The 16,077-nt window shown below is 42.4% G+C and overlaps 1 protein-coding gene and 1 long non-coding RNA gene across 2 annotated transcripts in view; one reads left to right on the forward strand and one right to left on the reverse strand.

The window, feature by feature from the left end:
- Window positions 1-14,700, reverse strand: part of PPA1 (inorganic pyrophosphatase 1) — a 31,425-nt gene extending 16,725 nt beyond the window's left edge. The window contains exons 1-4 of the mRNA XM_029931819.1: window positions 14,531-14,700; window positions 11,587-11,645; window positions 1,363-1,416; window positions 370-489 (exon numbers count right to left, since the gene is read on the reverse strand). Coding sequence (XP_029787679.1) covers window positions 370-489; window positions 1,363-1,416; window positions 11,587-11,645; window positions 14,531-14,594 — 297 coding nt within the window. The 5' untranslated portion in view covers window positions 14,595-14,700. The remainder of the gene's footprint in view (window positions 1-369; window positions 490-1,362; window positions 1,417-11,586; window positions 11,646-14,530) is intronic.
- On the forward strand, window positions 10,828-13,585 carry LOC115285494. The gene is made up of 3 exons (XR_003905546.1): window positions 10,828-10,921; window positions 11,482-11,571; window positions 13,437-13,585. It is a non-coding gene; the product is annotated as an uncharacterized LOC115285494 (long non-coding RNA).
- Window positions 14,701-16,077: the final 1,377 nt, after the last annotated feature.

A 16,077-nucleotide genomic window follows, 5' to 3' on the forward strand; every position in this document is an offset into this window, starting at 1 on the left:
GCAAGTGGCGGGCTTGGGACGTGGTGCCAAAAATCCGTGCTTTCCACCAGTAGCTTACACTACCCGCTTCGCCACTCGTTTGGTAAAGAAACAATGTATATGGTTTATGGCCAGTCCATACAGAAAAATAAATATTTCAGAAAAGAACCTTCAAATGTGCATTTAAATACATGAAACATTTATCATTCAGTTTATCTTGAAATTAAGTTTATTCAAGGAAGTATTAAAATAGTTACTCTTACGTGGGTAAAATCTGCTATAGCATGAACTTTCAGCAGATGTTTCAATCTTCTTCACAAAAGCTGTAGGTGAATTTTTTGCAAGCTAAGAAGTACACCTACAGCACCCGCCACCCGCGCAGACGCACACCTGAGGGACGGCGCCGTAGTTCCAGATGTACCCTTTATACGGGAACAGATTCGCCACGTAACGTAGCTTTCCTTTCTTCACATCTTGTTTAATTGGGTTTAAAGGGTCCTTTGTAGCTATCTGAAATAAAAAATTTCAAAGCGAAGTATATCTGGATATGAAATACTATTCAAACAAGGATCTGAAGAAATGAATTATGGAATGCGCATCCCCTAATTCCACTTTAATGGTATATTTTGCCTCTAACATTTTGATTTGATATAAAAGCTTTTCTATAATCAGCCTTTAAGTGGAAAACTTACTTGAGGTGGACAGGAACTATCAAGAAGGGAAAAAAAAAAACCCTAAAAAATAAGTAAAATTTACTTATTCAAGAAAGCAAAAAATAAAATTACCTGGAATAAATCCGAACACTGGAGAAATGTGTTAAGATTTGTATGAAAAGGACAAAATAAATATTATCCAACTTAGGCTTTCTTTAAAACATTTTAAATTATTCACATATTTGAGTGTATATTGCATGCAAAATATGGTTACTGTCAAAAAGCTTGATAGAAAATATGTAACATATCCATGACAAAGAGCTGACTCTATTAGGAGTCATCAGAAAGAAATTAACAAAATGCAACAGAAATTCCAGTATAATCATCACAGGTGGCCGGGGTAACTAAAGAAAGCCCGGTGACTGTGGAGGCACCAGTGATGGACTTCAAGGGGACAAGATGGGAGAAAAAAGTAACTCTAGGCTTTCAGAAGCCAGAACCCAAGGTGTGGGGAGGACAGTCGGCAGCTTATTTGCAAACAGTAAATTGAGTCGGAGCCCAGGGGGAAGATTGGCAGGCAATTTGGAGACACAACTGCAGAACCGGTATTGGGACTAGCAAGAAGAAAACCTTAGACTCCAGCGGCTGAACCCTCAAGCAAATGCAAATCAGTGCAGCTAGATCAAAATTAACATCCCAAGTCTGATCACCACTGTAAGGCGAAACGTACCTCCATCTTTGCATTAGACCAGCGTGGTACTTCCACCACCATGTGGAACACGTCCTGAAAAACACACAGAAGTGGAGACGGTCACAGGAGCTAATTTGTTCTCTGACCTCAGTGAGCGTCTCACTGGTTCTGCCAAAGTTAAACTTTCATTGTATTGGAACACTGAAGGCGATGGGCTTTCAACACAAGTCATCAAGAAAAATCAGACACAGGGGTGTCTCAGTGGCCCAGACGGTTAAGCATCCAACTCTTGATTTCCGCTCAGGTCATGAGCTCCTGGTTCCTGAGATCGAAGGCATTTTGTCTCTCTCGAAATACATACATAAACTCAAAAAAAAAAAAAAAAAGAAGACCAAATATGCAAAGTAACTGTAGAATTAAGGTAATGGGTGTATTCTTGTCCACTCTATAATTCTTTTAACTTTTTTGTGTGTTTAAACATAATAAATTTTTCATAATAAAATTTTGGGGGTGAGGGGTGGGAAGAATGTTCCTGTAAAGAAAGGAAACAGTTTTTAAACATAACAGAACTTCTATCTCTGAGGAAGGCCACCTCCAAGCGATCATCTCCAGAGGCGATTCGCTTCCTCCAGTGACTCTGCAATTGCTCAAGATGTACCTAGAACTCCAATTACAGAGGTGGTTTGGAAGACAAACCCCAAGTCAGTTTACTCTGTCATACTTTAGTTTGATACACAAAATCAACTTGATTAACCACATTAGTCTCCCAATTTGGCTGTTTTTTTAAAAAAATCAAGTACTCCTCAAAAAGAAGTTTGAGATTGAAGATCAAGTAAGTTCCAAAAATATTTTAACCAATAGTAGTTCTATTGTAATTAGTTTGCAGTTTTAACCTCAGCTTTAAATGGTCAGAAAATTATTTTACCCACGAATAAGACTTTTTAAAAAATTTTTTTTAATGTTTTATTTTTATTATTTTTGAGAGAGACAGTGTGAGCAGGGGAGGGTCAGAGAGAGGGAGACACAGAATCCAAAGACAGGCTCCAGGCTCTGAGCTAGCTATCAGCACAGAGCCCAAAGCAGGGCTTGAACCCACGAACCGTGAGATAAATGACCTGAGCCGAAGTCAGAGAGGCTAACTGACTGAGCCACCCAGGCACCCCACATGAATAAAACTTTAAATGCAGTTTTTCAGTTTATAGCCTTGCAAAAGGTTTACATGAGGCCAACTTTGTAATTATTCCTTTATAAAATGTATATTTTTTAAAGTGGATTTAAAATGAAAGTGACTTATGGGGTACCTGAGTGGCTCAGTCGGTTGACCGTCCAACTCTTGATTTTGGCTCAGGTCATAATCCCAGGGTCATGGGTTCAAGCCCCATGTCAGGGTCTGCACTGAGTGTGGAGCCTGTTTAACTTTCTCTCTCTCCCTCTGCCCTTCTCCCTGACCTGTGCTCTCTCACTCTCTTTCAAAAAAGGCATTTTTTAAAAAATGAAAGTCACTTGGTTACACACTTTTTAGAATTATTTCTCTACTACTTTGCATAAAAAAAATCCCACACAAAACAAAAACAAAAACAAAAAAACCTCAGAGACTGATAAACTACAAAAGCATAAGTCAAAGGTTTCCAGCCAATGATTACTGTGCTGTTACTTTTAAACACAAGCAGAAAAGCTAGTGTTTACAAACTTCTGCCCCTTATTTAAGTTCTTGGTCCAACTGCAGAAAACAAAAAGATTTCATGAGTTTCTGCCTCAAGCCTCTTAACACCTACTTAATATAACATAAAAGCCACAAAAAAAACTGGAGATCTAAATTCAGGACTAAGTGCTCTATCCCTGTTAAGTAATAATTGTGTGGTTTAGAAAAAGTGTTCATGGGCAGATCCAATCTCTGATTAAATTTCAAGATTTAATCAAAGAAATGTGATTTCTTTTCAAGAACTGCCTCTATCTCATACCACACCTCAGGTATTAAAATGAAAGGTCCATATGTCTAGGAGCAAGTCTGGACTTTAAGTTTTCAGCAGCAATACCTTAAATGTTCACCAGATGGAGCTGTGACCACATGAAAGAGTAACTGAGACGTGACAACCAGGAGATGAGTTAAAAATTTTTTTAAAGCATTATCAAAAGAATAAATTACCTCAAGAAAAAGGTAGCAAATAGAGCTAAAATGTACAAATCTGAAGTCAGGTAATCATATTGAACATTTTAATGGAATAAGTGATAGATGCATATAGATCCTCAAAAACCACATTACCTAATATCATGAAATCTTCATAACTGTAATGGAAAGCAAGCAAAGAAAAAAAACCAACATTTCAGGGAAGTAAACATCTTTCTGAAAATGGTAACTCAACTCCACTGCACAGAGTAATTCCAAAAGCCTGCAGGTTTGGTGCTTTTGAGAAGGTACCTAAGCCTGGGGCGCCTGGGTGGCTCAGTGGGTTAAGCGTCCAACTTCAGCTCAGGTCATGATCTCACAGTTCGTGGGTTCGAGCCCCACGTTGGGCTCTGTGCTGGCAGCTCAGAGCCTGGAGTCTGCTTCAGATTCTGTGTCTCCCTCTCTCCCTGCCCCTCGCTCGCTCTCTCTCAAAAATAAAAAATTAAAAAAATATATATTAAAAAATTAGCTGAGCCAAATAGCAGGGAGTATCCTACAAAAAGCCTGAGAGCCAAAGCATTCATGTTCTCTCAACAAGTAATGAATTACCAAGTGCCACTGTTCCGTGTTGCTTTCCTAGGCACTGAAGACTAGCAGTGAACAGAATAAACACTCTTGTAACTCCCTGAAAGTTAGATCTCCAGATCCAATTGTTTCTGTGTGGAGGCCGCAGGCTATAGCGAGGGTGGGGTGGGGTGGGGTGGGGTGGGGTGGGGCATGGGGGGTGGGGGTGGGGGAAGTGTGGGGTTCACAAACCTGAGGGAGGGAGCTTATCTGTAAAACGAATGCTGAGCACATTTTCGAGTGTATGCAGATGCCCTAGTGATTACTGGATCTTTCTGGAAAGTAATGAACTTACAGGGGTTTGGTCATTACATACCCCATCCATTTTCGCAGCAGAAGGTAGTAAGTATGTTGATATAAAAAAGAGGGGGCTTCATCCTTTGGCAGAAATTACCACTGACGAGTAGACTATTTCTCCTAGAGACGGCTACAATTCAGGAAGTTGTTCAAGTGAGCAGCGGTCCCTAGCATTTTCAGGGCGATTTAGGAAATCCAACCAATTCCCCCGTTGGAAGCGCTTTCACTGTTAAATTATGCATTCTAAAGGAACTCCTGTGCACTGCTGGCAGGAATGTAAAATGGTACATCCGCTGTGGAAAACGGTGGTTCCCCCCAAAATAAAGTGACCACATGATCCAGCAAGTCCACTTCTGGTCCCCAAAAGAACCGAAAACCAGGCCTTGAAGAAGTATTTGTACACCCATGTCCATAGCAGCATTATTCACAATATCTGAGCCACAGAAGCAACCAAAAAAAAAAAAAAAAAAAAAAAGGAGGAAATCCTGACACATGCTATAACCTGCGTGGACGAACCTTGAGGACATGCTCAGGGAAATAAGCCAGTCACAAAAGGACAAATACCATGTGATTCCACTTACATGAAGTATCTAAAGAAGCCAAATTCATACGGAAACAGAAAGTGGAAGGGCAGCCGCCAGGGCGGCGAGAGGGGGGAATGGGCTGAGTTCCGGAGATGAAGGGTGGCGAGGGCGGCACGACAGTGTGAGTGTCCTCAATGCCCCTGAACTGTACACCAAACAATCATTAGGGCGAACTGTCTTACGTTATATGGATTTCACATTTAACACTTGGAAAGAAATATGCATTCTCCTATTTCCAACATTTACGCATTGAAAATCCGGAGACAAGACTTTAGGATATTTAGTACCACCCGGTTACAAATTCATGTCTTCTTTCTCTAATGCTAACTGGTTTTGACTATTACTTGGCTCAACCCTGGATGGAGAGGACAATCTGCTCCCACTTCTAGTCTGCTTTGATTCTCAATCCCTGCTCTGGCATCAAGCTCTCAGCTCCCTATTTATAGTTTCAGAGGAAGGGGTTAGTGTCCCCAGCGGGATGATTTGGATAAGCCTGTAGGAGGCAGAAGAAAGGCAAACTACCGCTTTAGTTCTGACTTCCAGAAGTCAGAGACGTAACAATCTCCCAGCTTTATAATCATTTCATAAGAATGTCAATGTTAAAGGTGTTCAGACTGTAAGAAGATTGGAAACTTACATCTAAATTAATTATACCATCCCATTAAACCAAAAAGAGTGTAAATAAAAATATTTAAAGGGTAGAAGAAATGTAACCTATATCTTGATTAGTCTTTTAACTTAATTGATTAAATAGGAATATTTCAATAGCATGGTGATCAGGGGTTTCATCTCCACACTGGTTAGTTTTCTTACAGATCAAGTTAGCAGCCCAACAAGCTGTTTACTAATGAACAGGCGATGGCTATTTGGTAGGCTATTATAACTAACGTAGTTAAGTATGTGTTAATAGGGAACGTGCTCTTCATTTAATTATATCCCATCACTGAATCTTAGTAGTAAACTTAAATGTGTCATTATTGGGAGGCCTATGAACACCTTAAGACTTATGATCTGTTTCCAACATTGGATCCGAAGCCTAGCGAACATGACATGCTAGATTACAAAATTACCTAAGTGGCTTTTAAATTAGCATTTTCAAGTTGACCCACCATGTACTTCTCCAGATAACTTCAGAAACCAAGTAAATGCCAGACTTGGGAAGAAATACAAAGTCACTCTTCAATTCCATCATCCTTCCTTTTATTTTCTGTTTTGCAATAAACTTTGCAGAAAATCAGTGGTGGTAGAGAGGATTTTCTTCTAAATTCATCTAGAGATTAGACAACAAGCAAGAAGCTAATAAAAAAGAAGAGGAGCTTGTGTTTTGTTTTGTTTTTTAACTTCTGGAAGAGTTTTGGAGTATAACCCCCCTATCAGAAAAGCTCACATAATTAATAAGGGAATGTTCCACCCCTAAAAAGGTACTTTTGAAAAGGTGTACTAGATTTAATCCTAAGGATATTTTACCTTATTATGTGCTCACCAGGTGACAATGGCACTTATTCCTTAGTTTAGGTTTAGGCTTCAGCGTCAGTTTTTTGGTTACAGGATATACTCTAAGCTCTTAAATGCGAATGGATTCGTCCTTGTGCTGCCGGTGGGAACGTAAATTAGGGCAGCCATTATGGAAAACAGTATGGTGGTCCCGCAAAACACTAAAAATGCTCTAATGAAATTTGCAAAAAGAGAAGATCTTAGGGGCATGTGGGTGGCTCAGTCAGTTAAGTGTCCGACCTTGGCTCAGGTCATGATCCCACGTGTCAATGTAATAATTCAGGGACCCACTTACTTTTTCTTTTTAAAAACTTTAATTTCTTCAGCTTTATTTAGGTATGAATGACAAATACTCATGTAGTCAGGGTGTACAATGTGATGTTTCGGTGTATGTGTACATTGTGAAACGACCCTCCCATCAAGCAAATTAACCTCTTGATCACCTTACATATTTACTTTGTGTGTCTGGCAATACTTAAAATCTACTCTTTAAAAAAATTTTTTTTTACATGTTTATTTTTCAAAGAGAGAGAGAGAGAGAGAGACAGAGCATGAGCAGGGAGGAGAGACAGACAGACACCAAAGCAGGCTCCAGACTGAGCTGTCTGTCAGAACCTTGAGATCATGACCTGAGCCAAAGTCAGATGCTTAACTGACCGAGCCACTCAAGCGCCTGGATGATGACTAAAAATTTTGAACATGACTCCTTCCCAGGAAAATGCACTTTTACACCAAATCGGAGTATTACAGAGTTCACAGAACCTCAGAAACCCACCTGTGGCCACCTGAGGGTCTTGGGGCCACCAAGAATCTCTGGACTAGAAGACCTCTGACCTTTTGCAAAGGAAAAAAATCTCTCACTCATTTCCTTTTAAACTCTAAGCTAAAAAAATAAAATAATAAGTAGGCTTTTTATCTGCATTATCAAAGAGATATTTACTGTAGGTCTCAGTAAATATATAAAGAGTACAAAGTAAAATCCACCTCACATACATATTCATAGTCACTCAAGGAAGTGGAGCACAGTAGCTAAAACCGCAGCTCCTGGGCCAAAATGCCTGGCTTTCAAGCATGACACTACTGCTTATCATCTCTGGCTGCTGATCCTGGACAATGGGGCTAATGGAAGAGCCTTGCTTAGAGAATATGACCCACAGAAGGGCTTTAGCATAGTGTCTAAGGTTATAGGAATCATTCAATAAATATTAACAATAGTTTTGGACCTTTTTGTAAATAATGATCTTTAATGAGGCTTCATCAATAAGCTATATACACAGAATCCTGGGATATCAACATAGAATGTCATGTAAAACACCCACCACGATGAACACGGCTCAGAGATGGGGTAACTTGCTCAATATCGTAAAGCCAGTCAGTGGTAAAACCAGGACTAAAGTCAAGATGCCTTAGTCCTAATTCAGTGATTTTTTTTCTTTTTTTACCCGATACAATAGAGTTCTGAAGGACTAAAGAAATAATCAGACATTGCCCTTAACATCATCGTCCTATTTGATTGGTTACTGTATACTGAGGGTTGCCTATAAACCCAGGCATCGTGGTACGTTAGATGCATATTTAACCATCCCAGCTTGACCTTTTCAGCGAAGTTGACAGACCACAGAGGTTACGGTTAGAAGATCTGTTTTCAAAATTTAGTCGCCTGAAAGCTCATTGTTGGAGGTGGGAAAAAGCAGGAGAGTTTACTTTTAGTTATGACATCCTGATTAAGCTTAATGGTCATCAGTTTTCATCTGTTCCCAGTTCTAACTTTGGTTTAAAAAACATGAAACCAAAAGATAAAACAAAAATCCAGAAAACCCATTCTACATACATGTAAAGTTGGAGAAGAAAACGGAGTTAAAGTTATTAATTCATTGACATTTTAAAACCTTCCATTTAAGGAACTGTCTATAAAAAGAAATTGAAAATTTGAAATAAAGCAAACTCCGTGAGGAAGTAAGTCATCAACCAAACATCTGCTTGACTAGATCTCTTCTAAAGGGCTCAGGTACAGTGAGTATCTTCAAAAAGAATACCATGAGCGGAGGGGGGCCTGGCTGACTCCATCGACAGAGCATGTGACTCTTGATCTTGGGGTTCTGAGTTTGAGCCCCATGTTGAGTGTAGAAATTGCTTAAAAATAAAATCTTAAAAAAAAAAAAGGATACACGACTGCAGAAAATATCATTAAATTTCTGAAGCATCAACCTATTTGATTATAAGCTGAACTTTTAGAAGAGGAGAAAAGAAACATAGTTCTGTATTTACATATTCTCACCAACAGTCACCGGTAAAACGAATAGAAGCCTATATTATTAGAATATTTAACATCAGGGACGTGTGGGTGTCTCAGTCGGTTAAGCATCAGACTTCGGCTCGTGTCATGATTTCACGGTTTGTGAGTTCAAGCCCCATGTCAGGCTCTGTGCTGACAGCTAGCTCAGAGCCTCGAGCCTGTCTTCAGATTTTGTGTCTCCCTCTCTCTGACCCTCCCCTGCTCACACTGTCTTTCTCTCTCAAAACTAAATAAAACATTAAAAAAAATTTTTTTTAATAAAAAAATATTTAACATCAAAGTATAAGACACAGAACCAAAAAATACCAAACTTCTCAACCTAAATATCAAGTCAGGATATTTGAGCACTTTAAGATTTAGATAATGCTTAATCAACCCACTATTTCACACTACTTATGCTACGTTTTGGATTTTAAAAATCTCTCTTACCTAAAAAGTTTTATGTCAGAAGACACCCTGAGCTACGGGTATTTTCATATGTGACCCCATAATAGACCCAGAGCAAAGGACAAAATCCAGGGAGTCCTTGCCTTTGCCTTCTTCCACTGAATGGGTTTGGAAATAATCCAGGCAGGACGTCTGCGTCGCAAGGGTCCCCAGTACTGGCTGGCTTGATTACCTGGTGGCTATTCACACTGCGAGGTCCTGACCTAGAGCCGCATATAGGCCTTTGGGGATTTTTCCTCAGTAGAGCTAAAGAGTTATGTGGAAGACACATTCCCTGGTTATCACCCTGTGAATGACTGACCATATTAGAGGTAAAGACTACAGCCACACACATAAAATGTATTTACATAAACTTAATAACACTGGAATTAAAAAACATACACACAGATTCTTCTGCAACCAATAGAATTAGTCAGATCTTTTATTTAGGCTATAATCCAAAACAATTTCTGCGTACCACACCCTTTTGGTATTTTGTATATACAAAACTTCCTTAAAAACAAAACCAAACAAAACAAAAGAACTCTTTCCTGCTTCTCCAACAGGAATCTGAAGGGCTGAAGTTCACTGACATCTGGACCACTAGTGAAATCCAGAGTTGTTGCAAGAGCTTGTGTTTCTGAGCCAGCTCAGGGCGGTGCAAAGTCTTCATTTGAGTAATCCCAGATTATAGCCACAATCAGTCCTAGACAGGACTTCAAGGAGTCGCAGAAGAATCTGAGTGAAGGTGTTTTCCATGGCACCAAAATGTAGCCTCTGTTTCCTATTTTGCCATAACTTGAAGCAGTCAAAACACTAGGTACTGCAACTGCTGTGAGCATTCTGATCCTTGGCTAGTATATTATAGCTTATGTAATATAGAATACGTATCCGTTACTTATAGCTATGGTCTGTATGTTTGTGTACCCCCAAAATTCATTTGTTGAAATCCTAACCCTCAGTGGTGATTATACTGTGGGTGGGACCTTTGGGAAGTATTTAAGACAGGGGTGGGACCCTCATGAGTGGGATTAGAGCCTTAAAAAGAGGTTCCAGAGAGATCCTTAGCCCCTTCTGCCACAAACGTATATAGCTACAAGTCCATGACCAGAAGAGGGCCCTCACCCAATCATGCTGGCACCCTGCTCTCAGACCTCCAGGCTCCCTGCACTGCAAGCAGTAAATTTCTGCTGTTTGTAAGCTACCAATCTATGGTACTTTGTTACAGCAGCCCAAACAGATCAGGACACTTATAAACACACACACACACACACACACACACACACACACACACACACAAATAGCTCTTAAGAAAATATTTTTCTTCCTTATTAGAAATATAGCAATTTACCATCAATAAACTTTCAGTCATCATTTTATACCTCTTAACTACTCAAAACGGTGTGAGATACCGGAAAGGACTTTGATATGTATACCAATTAAACACCAAACCGATAATCAAGTCAACCAAATGATGCCAATTCAAGAGGGAGGAAGGAAGGATCCTGCAGTTCATGCCAACTCCCAGGAAATCAGACATAACAAATTAGAGTTTCTGAATACAACTTTGAGAGTCCCACAGAAGAACACATGCCAATTAGAGGTCCCTCCTGTAACTGTGACACATGATTGGCCGGCCTTAGGCTATTTCTCCACACTCTCCAGTGGGAGGCCAGCTCAGGCAAGCTCCTAGGAAGCAACTTGTGAGCTGGGATTTTCTGCCAATGCCCAAGTGTCCATCTGGAACTGTAGCAAATTTCCTTGTACCAGGTCAGTGAATTTGCCTATTTCTCTCTGGTACTCAAGTACAGAAAACCAGTAGGACTCAGCACATACAAGGACAAGATTTTATCTACAAGTGTATTCTAGACTTGCACTGGAATTCGATGTTCATGTGTATTATGTATTGGCATTTAGTTAAGGAAGATCAATAATCTATGTAGTGTTTACAACAATTTTGTGCTGCCTACCTGGTGTATTTTATTTTTAAATGTTCATTTAATTTTTGAGAGAGCAGGGGAGGGGCAGAGAGAGAGAGGAGACAGAGGCTCCAAAGCCGGCTCTACACTGACAGCAAAGAGCCTGATGTGAAGCTCGAACTCACAAACCATGAGATCATGACGTGAGCTGAAGTCACTTAACTGACTGAGCCACTCAGGTGCTGGTTAATTTTAAAACCACTTATGAAGTACTAAGATTTTTGTTCCAAGGCAGCTTTGAAACATTTGTTATCCGTTCCTCTACTCCTTCCTTGAATTATAATTGCTTCTTTAGGCCAAATAACCTGGATTTAAGACTGACTTCTTAGTCAATGTACCTTGAATTTGCAGCACAATGAGGCATTTAAGCACTTATGAAGACATACAAGAAAATCCATATGTGGAATTAACTGATCTGAGTAAAGAGACAATGTTTAAATGGTAAGGACATCTTACCTTATCCGCATAAATTGGAACATCATGAAATGGAGATATATACTGTCCTTTTTCATTTTCTGCAAAATCAATCACAAAAAGTCATTACTAACTTCTTTTTTTTTTTAAGAGAAGTGATTATTTATTTATTTATTTATTTTTGAGAGACATAGCACAAGCACGGGAAGGTCAGAGAGAGGGAGATATAGAATCTGAAGCAGGCTCTAGGCTCTGAGCTAGCTGTCAGCACAGAGCCCAACGCAGGGCTCCAACCCACGAACCGTGAGATCATGACCTGAGCCGAAGTCAGCCACTTAACCGACTGAGCCACCCAGGCGCCCCATTAATTTATTTTGTTAATTGCATTTCCAGATGCATTAAGCACACATTTTAAAAAAATAATTGAACTTTTAGAGTCATTTTAGGTTTACAATAGGATTGAGAAAAAGATAGAGATTTCCCATATGCACCCCATCCCCACACTCGAATGGCCTTTCCCATTATCAACGCCATTCACCAGAATAATGAAGTAGACCGTTTTTATTCCCACGCAAGAAAAACTGGTTGTATACCTTACCTTCTGGATCCCTCCAAGATTGCGTTAAATTTTCATCCTCTGGTCTCCTTAGGCATCTAACAGATACTAACCTCTATAGAGAGGGCAGGGGCTGCCTTACATACTTTTGTATCCCCAGACTCTAGCAGTGCCTAGCATACAAAAGGCGATCAAATTGTTCTGGACTGATCTTACATCAGTTAACAGCTTTCACAACTAATGAAATAATTGGGCTTGGGGGGAAGGGAGGGGATCGATTGCTAAGTTATAAAACCATGTTGTTTTAAGCAATGTTCCAGGAACACAGAGACATCTTAGATTATATTTCTTAAGGATAATCAAGGTTCAACAACCCTTTCACAGGTAATTTCTATATTCTAGAGACTTAGCTACACTATCCAAAAAATAACGTCAAAACTTCTTTAAAGGGGCACCTGGGTGGCTCAGTTGGTTAAGATGTGACTTCAGCTCAGGTCATGATCTCACGGTTTATGGGTTTGAGCCCCACATTGGGCTCTGTGCTGACAGCTCAGAGCCTGGAGCCTGTTTTGGATTCTGTGTCTCTACTCTCTCTCTGCCTCTCCCTGATTCATGCTCTCTCTCTCTTTAAAAGATAAACATAAAAAAAAAAAAAAGACCTTCTTATATTCTTTAGGAAACCTAAAGGTCAGTCCACACAATGTCCCTTCACATTTACAAACCGAGGTGGAATAGGAAAAACTGAGCAGTGACCATCCCCAATCCCATTATGATCCCTTCAGTCACCTGTGACTTCACAGTCCAATCCACTATCAGTTTTAAGGAGATTGGCACATGTAACTTTATTGAGGTAAAAAATCTCCTATTAAGGAAGGGTGCTAAAAAACTGATTTTAAAAAACCCTTAAAATTATGTAATTACATAGTTAGTTCTAACACTGGTATTTCTTAAGTCCCAGAGAGTTCCATCTGATAAAAAAAAGTACTTTAGCCAGTGTCAAAGTCAAGGAGTGGCTATGGTTTTCCACAATGGCCATTACATTCTTGCTGTCATTACATAACCTAAGTAAAAACTACTGTGCAAATACAGCTTCAAGCCAATTACCCAATCATCCTTCCACCTTCAAACTTGAGTCACCAAGCTAAATATCTCCTATAGAAATTCTAACGAACTCCAGAAAAAAATAGTGTAGTGAAGTATTAGTCAAAATATCCTACCCTGCCTTTATTTAAGTTCCAAATTAAATAAAATGGGGAGTCCCATCCTTTCTGGATTTTACATGGTAATCTTCAACTACATGTGTAAACCTGAGTTCACATTCCTTTTCCTCCCACAGCAGGTTGCTTTTTGCTTGGATCTTAGTTCATTCTCTCCGTGTTCCCGATGGTCCTCTCCACCCGGCTCTTTCCTGTACTTGATACATCACCAGAAAAGACTTTCCTGCACCTGCCCATTTCCTTCCGAGTAAAACAGCTCTTTACAGTTACAACAGAAACACTTTTGCTGACACATGTTCGAACGCCTCGTCTCTCTCCAATAGTCTATTCCTAGTGGCGTGGGGGGGGTGGGGTGGTGGTAGAGATCAAGATAAACCCGAGGCAGCTTTCCTCCACCTGCAACACAAAAGGCGGTGGGCGAGAGAAAGCGGAGCTCGGACAGCCCGCAGCGTGCAGGTCTCTAAGGGCAGCTCTATGTGTGGACTCGGGGTAGATACCCCTCAGATGACGATTCCCTGCCCACGGGTAAAAACTTGGCACTTTCTCCCTCTTGCTTCCCAGACTGACGTCACCTGTTTGACTTGAGGCGAACAGCTTTCTGTTTCAACACAGTTGCAACAAGGCTCATTCCCAGTATCCGTCCTACAGGGGAAACCCAGGCGGGAGGGGCAGGAGCGCGACCCGGCCCTCCTGGGGATGGGTTCAGTCCTCCACTAACGGCTCCAGCTCCGGACCTCAGTATCCCCCTTTACAGAACGAGGAGTTGGATCGCACCCTGCTTGGTACCCACCCACAAGCTGAGCTATAGTTCAGGAATTAAGGTCCTTAGGGAGTCATCCTCCCACCCTGCCCGGTTCCTACAAATCAAGCAATCCTCTTATGCAGATTAGTTTACCTCCAGACACCTTTCTAGAGTGACTCGGTGGTTTCCTTTCCCATCAAACGCTGCCCGAGGACACCTGCAGAAGTAGCCCGGCCCGGGGTCGGGTCCCACCGCGCATGTGAAAGAGAAACACCGACCCCCGCCCCCGCGAGCAGGACCTGTGAAATGGGAGGGCTTGGCCGGCCCAAGGCCCCGGGGGCCCGAGGAACCCGGCCGGCGCCCCGACAAGGGGCGGAGCGCGGGCCGACTGTGCCCGGGCAGAAGGCTAGTCGAGGCCCAGGAATGAATGGGCTGACGAACGGGGAGGGGTCGCGGTCCGCCGACACTCACTGAGGAAGACTCGGTACTCGAGGGTGAAGGGCGCTGCGCGCTCCTCGCTGCTGAAGCCGCTCATGGTGCGGATGATCAGCCGCCGCGGCCGCTGCCACAGAGCCACTAGCCTGCACGCGGCGCCGACTGACAAGGAGAAAGCTCCGCGCCTGCGCACCGGGGAGACTGGACTCCGGAGCGGGGCGGGGAACGGCTTTAAGTGGCCGACCCACTCTAAGCGCAGGCGCACTCCGCCCGGCCCCCGCGCTTCCCCGTGCCCCGCCCCTCCGGCCCCGCCTCCGCGGGCCGCCCCCTCCGGCTCCTAGGTTGGGCCACGTGGCTAGCGGCGAGCTCCGGCTTTGGCTGTGTTCTTTCCGCCTCCGCCCCACGCGCTTTAGGGCTCTGGCTGACCGAGGACGCCAAAAGCGCAAGTTCTCATCTTGCACCGTCTAGGAGTGGCCTGGCGACCTCTCCGCCACCAGGCACACTGGGAACTTTTGAACTCACCTTTGACTCTCACCCCTCCCCACCTCACCCCCTCAGAGTAATTCCTGGTCTCAAAAGGAGTTCTGAAGTCACAAGCTTCATCAGACACGCCCTGCCTTTGATCTTAAAGGTGTGCATTTTAAGCGAATTTGTGGCTTATCACTGACCCCCTGATGGCTACCAGGTGAGTAACCAGCTCCACCATTTTTTAGTGTAGGAGAGAGGGCAAGTTGCTGGTTAACCTTTCTGACGCAGTTTCTCATCTGGGAAGTGGAAAGAGTAAGAGACACTATTTCATGCGTTGTTGGAATGATTAACTGAGTTGATTCATGGAGGAAGAGGGACACCTGGGTCGCTCAGTTAAGCATCCGCTCAGGTCATGATCTCCCATTTTCATGAGTTCAAGCGCCACTTTGGGCTCTAAGCTGGCAACACAGAGCCTGCTTGGGATTCTCCCTCTCCCCCTCCGCCGCTCAGGCTGTCTCTGTCTCTCTAAATAAATAAGTAAACTTAAGAAATTTAAAAAAACGTTTAATCTGTGTTTATTTTTGAGAGGCAGAGAGCGCAAGCAGGGGAGGGGCACAGAGATAGAGGGAGACACAGAATCAGAAGTGGGTTCCGGGATCAGAGCTGTCAGCACAGAGCCAGATGTCCGCTTCAAACCCACTGACGGTGAGATCATGACCCTAGCCGAAGTCGGATGCTCAACCGACTGAGCCATCCAGGCATCCCCCCAAATTTTTTTAAAGAAATACATAAAAAAGAGTCTAAGGAAGAGCCTGGCTTGTTGTAAGCACTCTGTAAGTGTGACTTGTTATTTCTACCCTCCCCAGTGAGGGAGGATTCCTTCTGCCCGCTTCCTTGCTCAACCCGCCCCAGGTCCCCGAGGGACTTCTTAGATGTAAGCATTGGGAAAGTCTAGGTGTGAGCTCAGAGTCCCTTGAGCACATTTCTCTGAGGCATAAGTTCTTTGGACCTTGTTGTTCATCTTTTGTTGACTCAGGCCAGACCCCAACAGCTAAAGTCTGATTGTCCGATGCAGGCTGTGTGTGGTCAGATAATTGCATCACTTACTTCCCCAA

Source organism: Suricata suricatta, chromosome 2 (assembly GCF_006229205.1).
Source record: "Suricata suricatta isolate VVHF042 chromosome 2, meerkat_22Aug2017_6uvM2_HiC, whole genome shotgun sequence".
Classification (NCBI taxonomy): Eukaryota; Metazoa; Chordata; class Mammalia; order Carnivora; family Herpestidae; genus Suricata; species Suricata suricatta.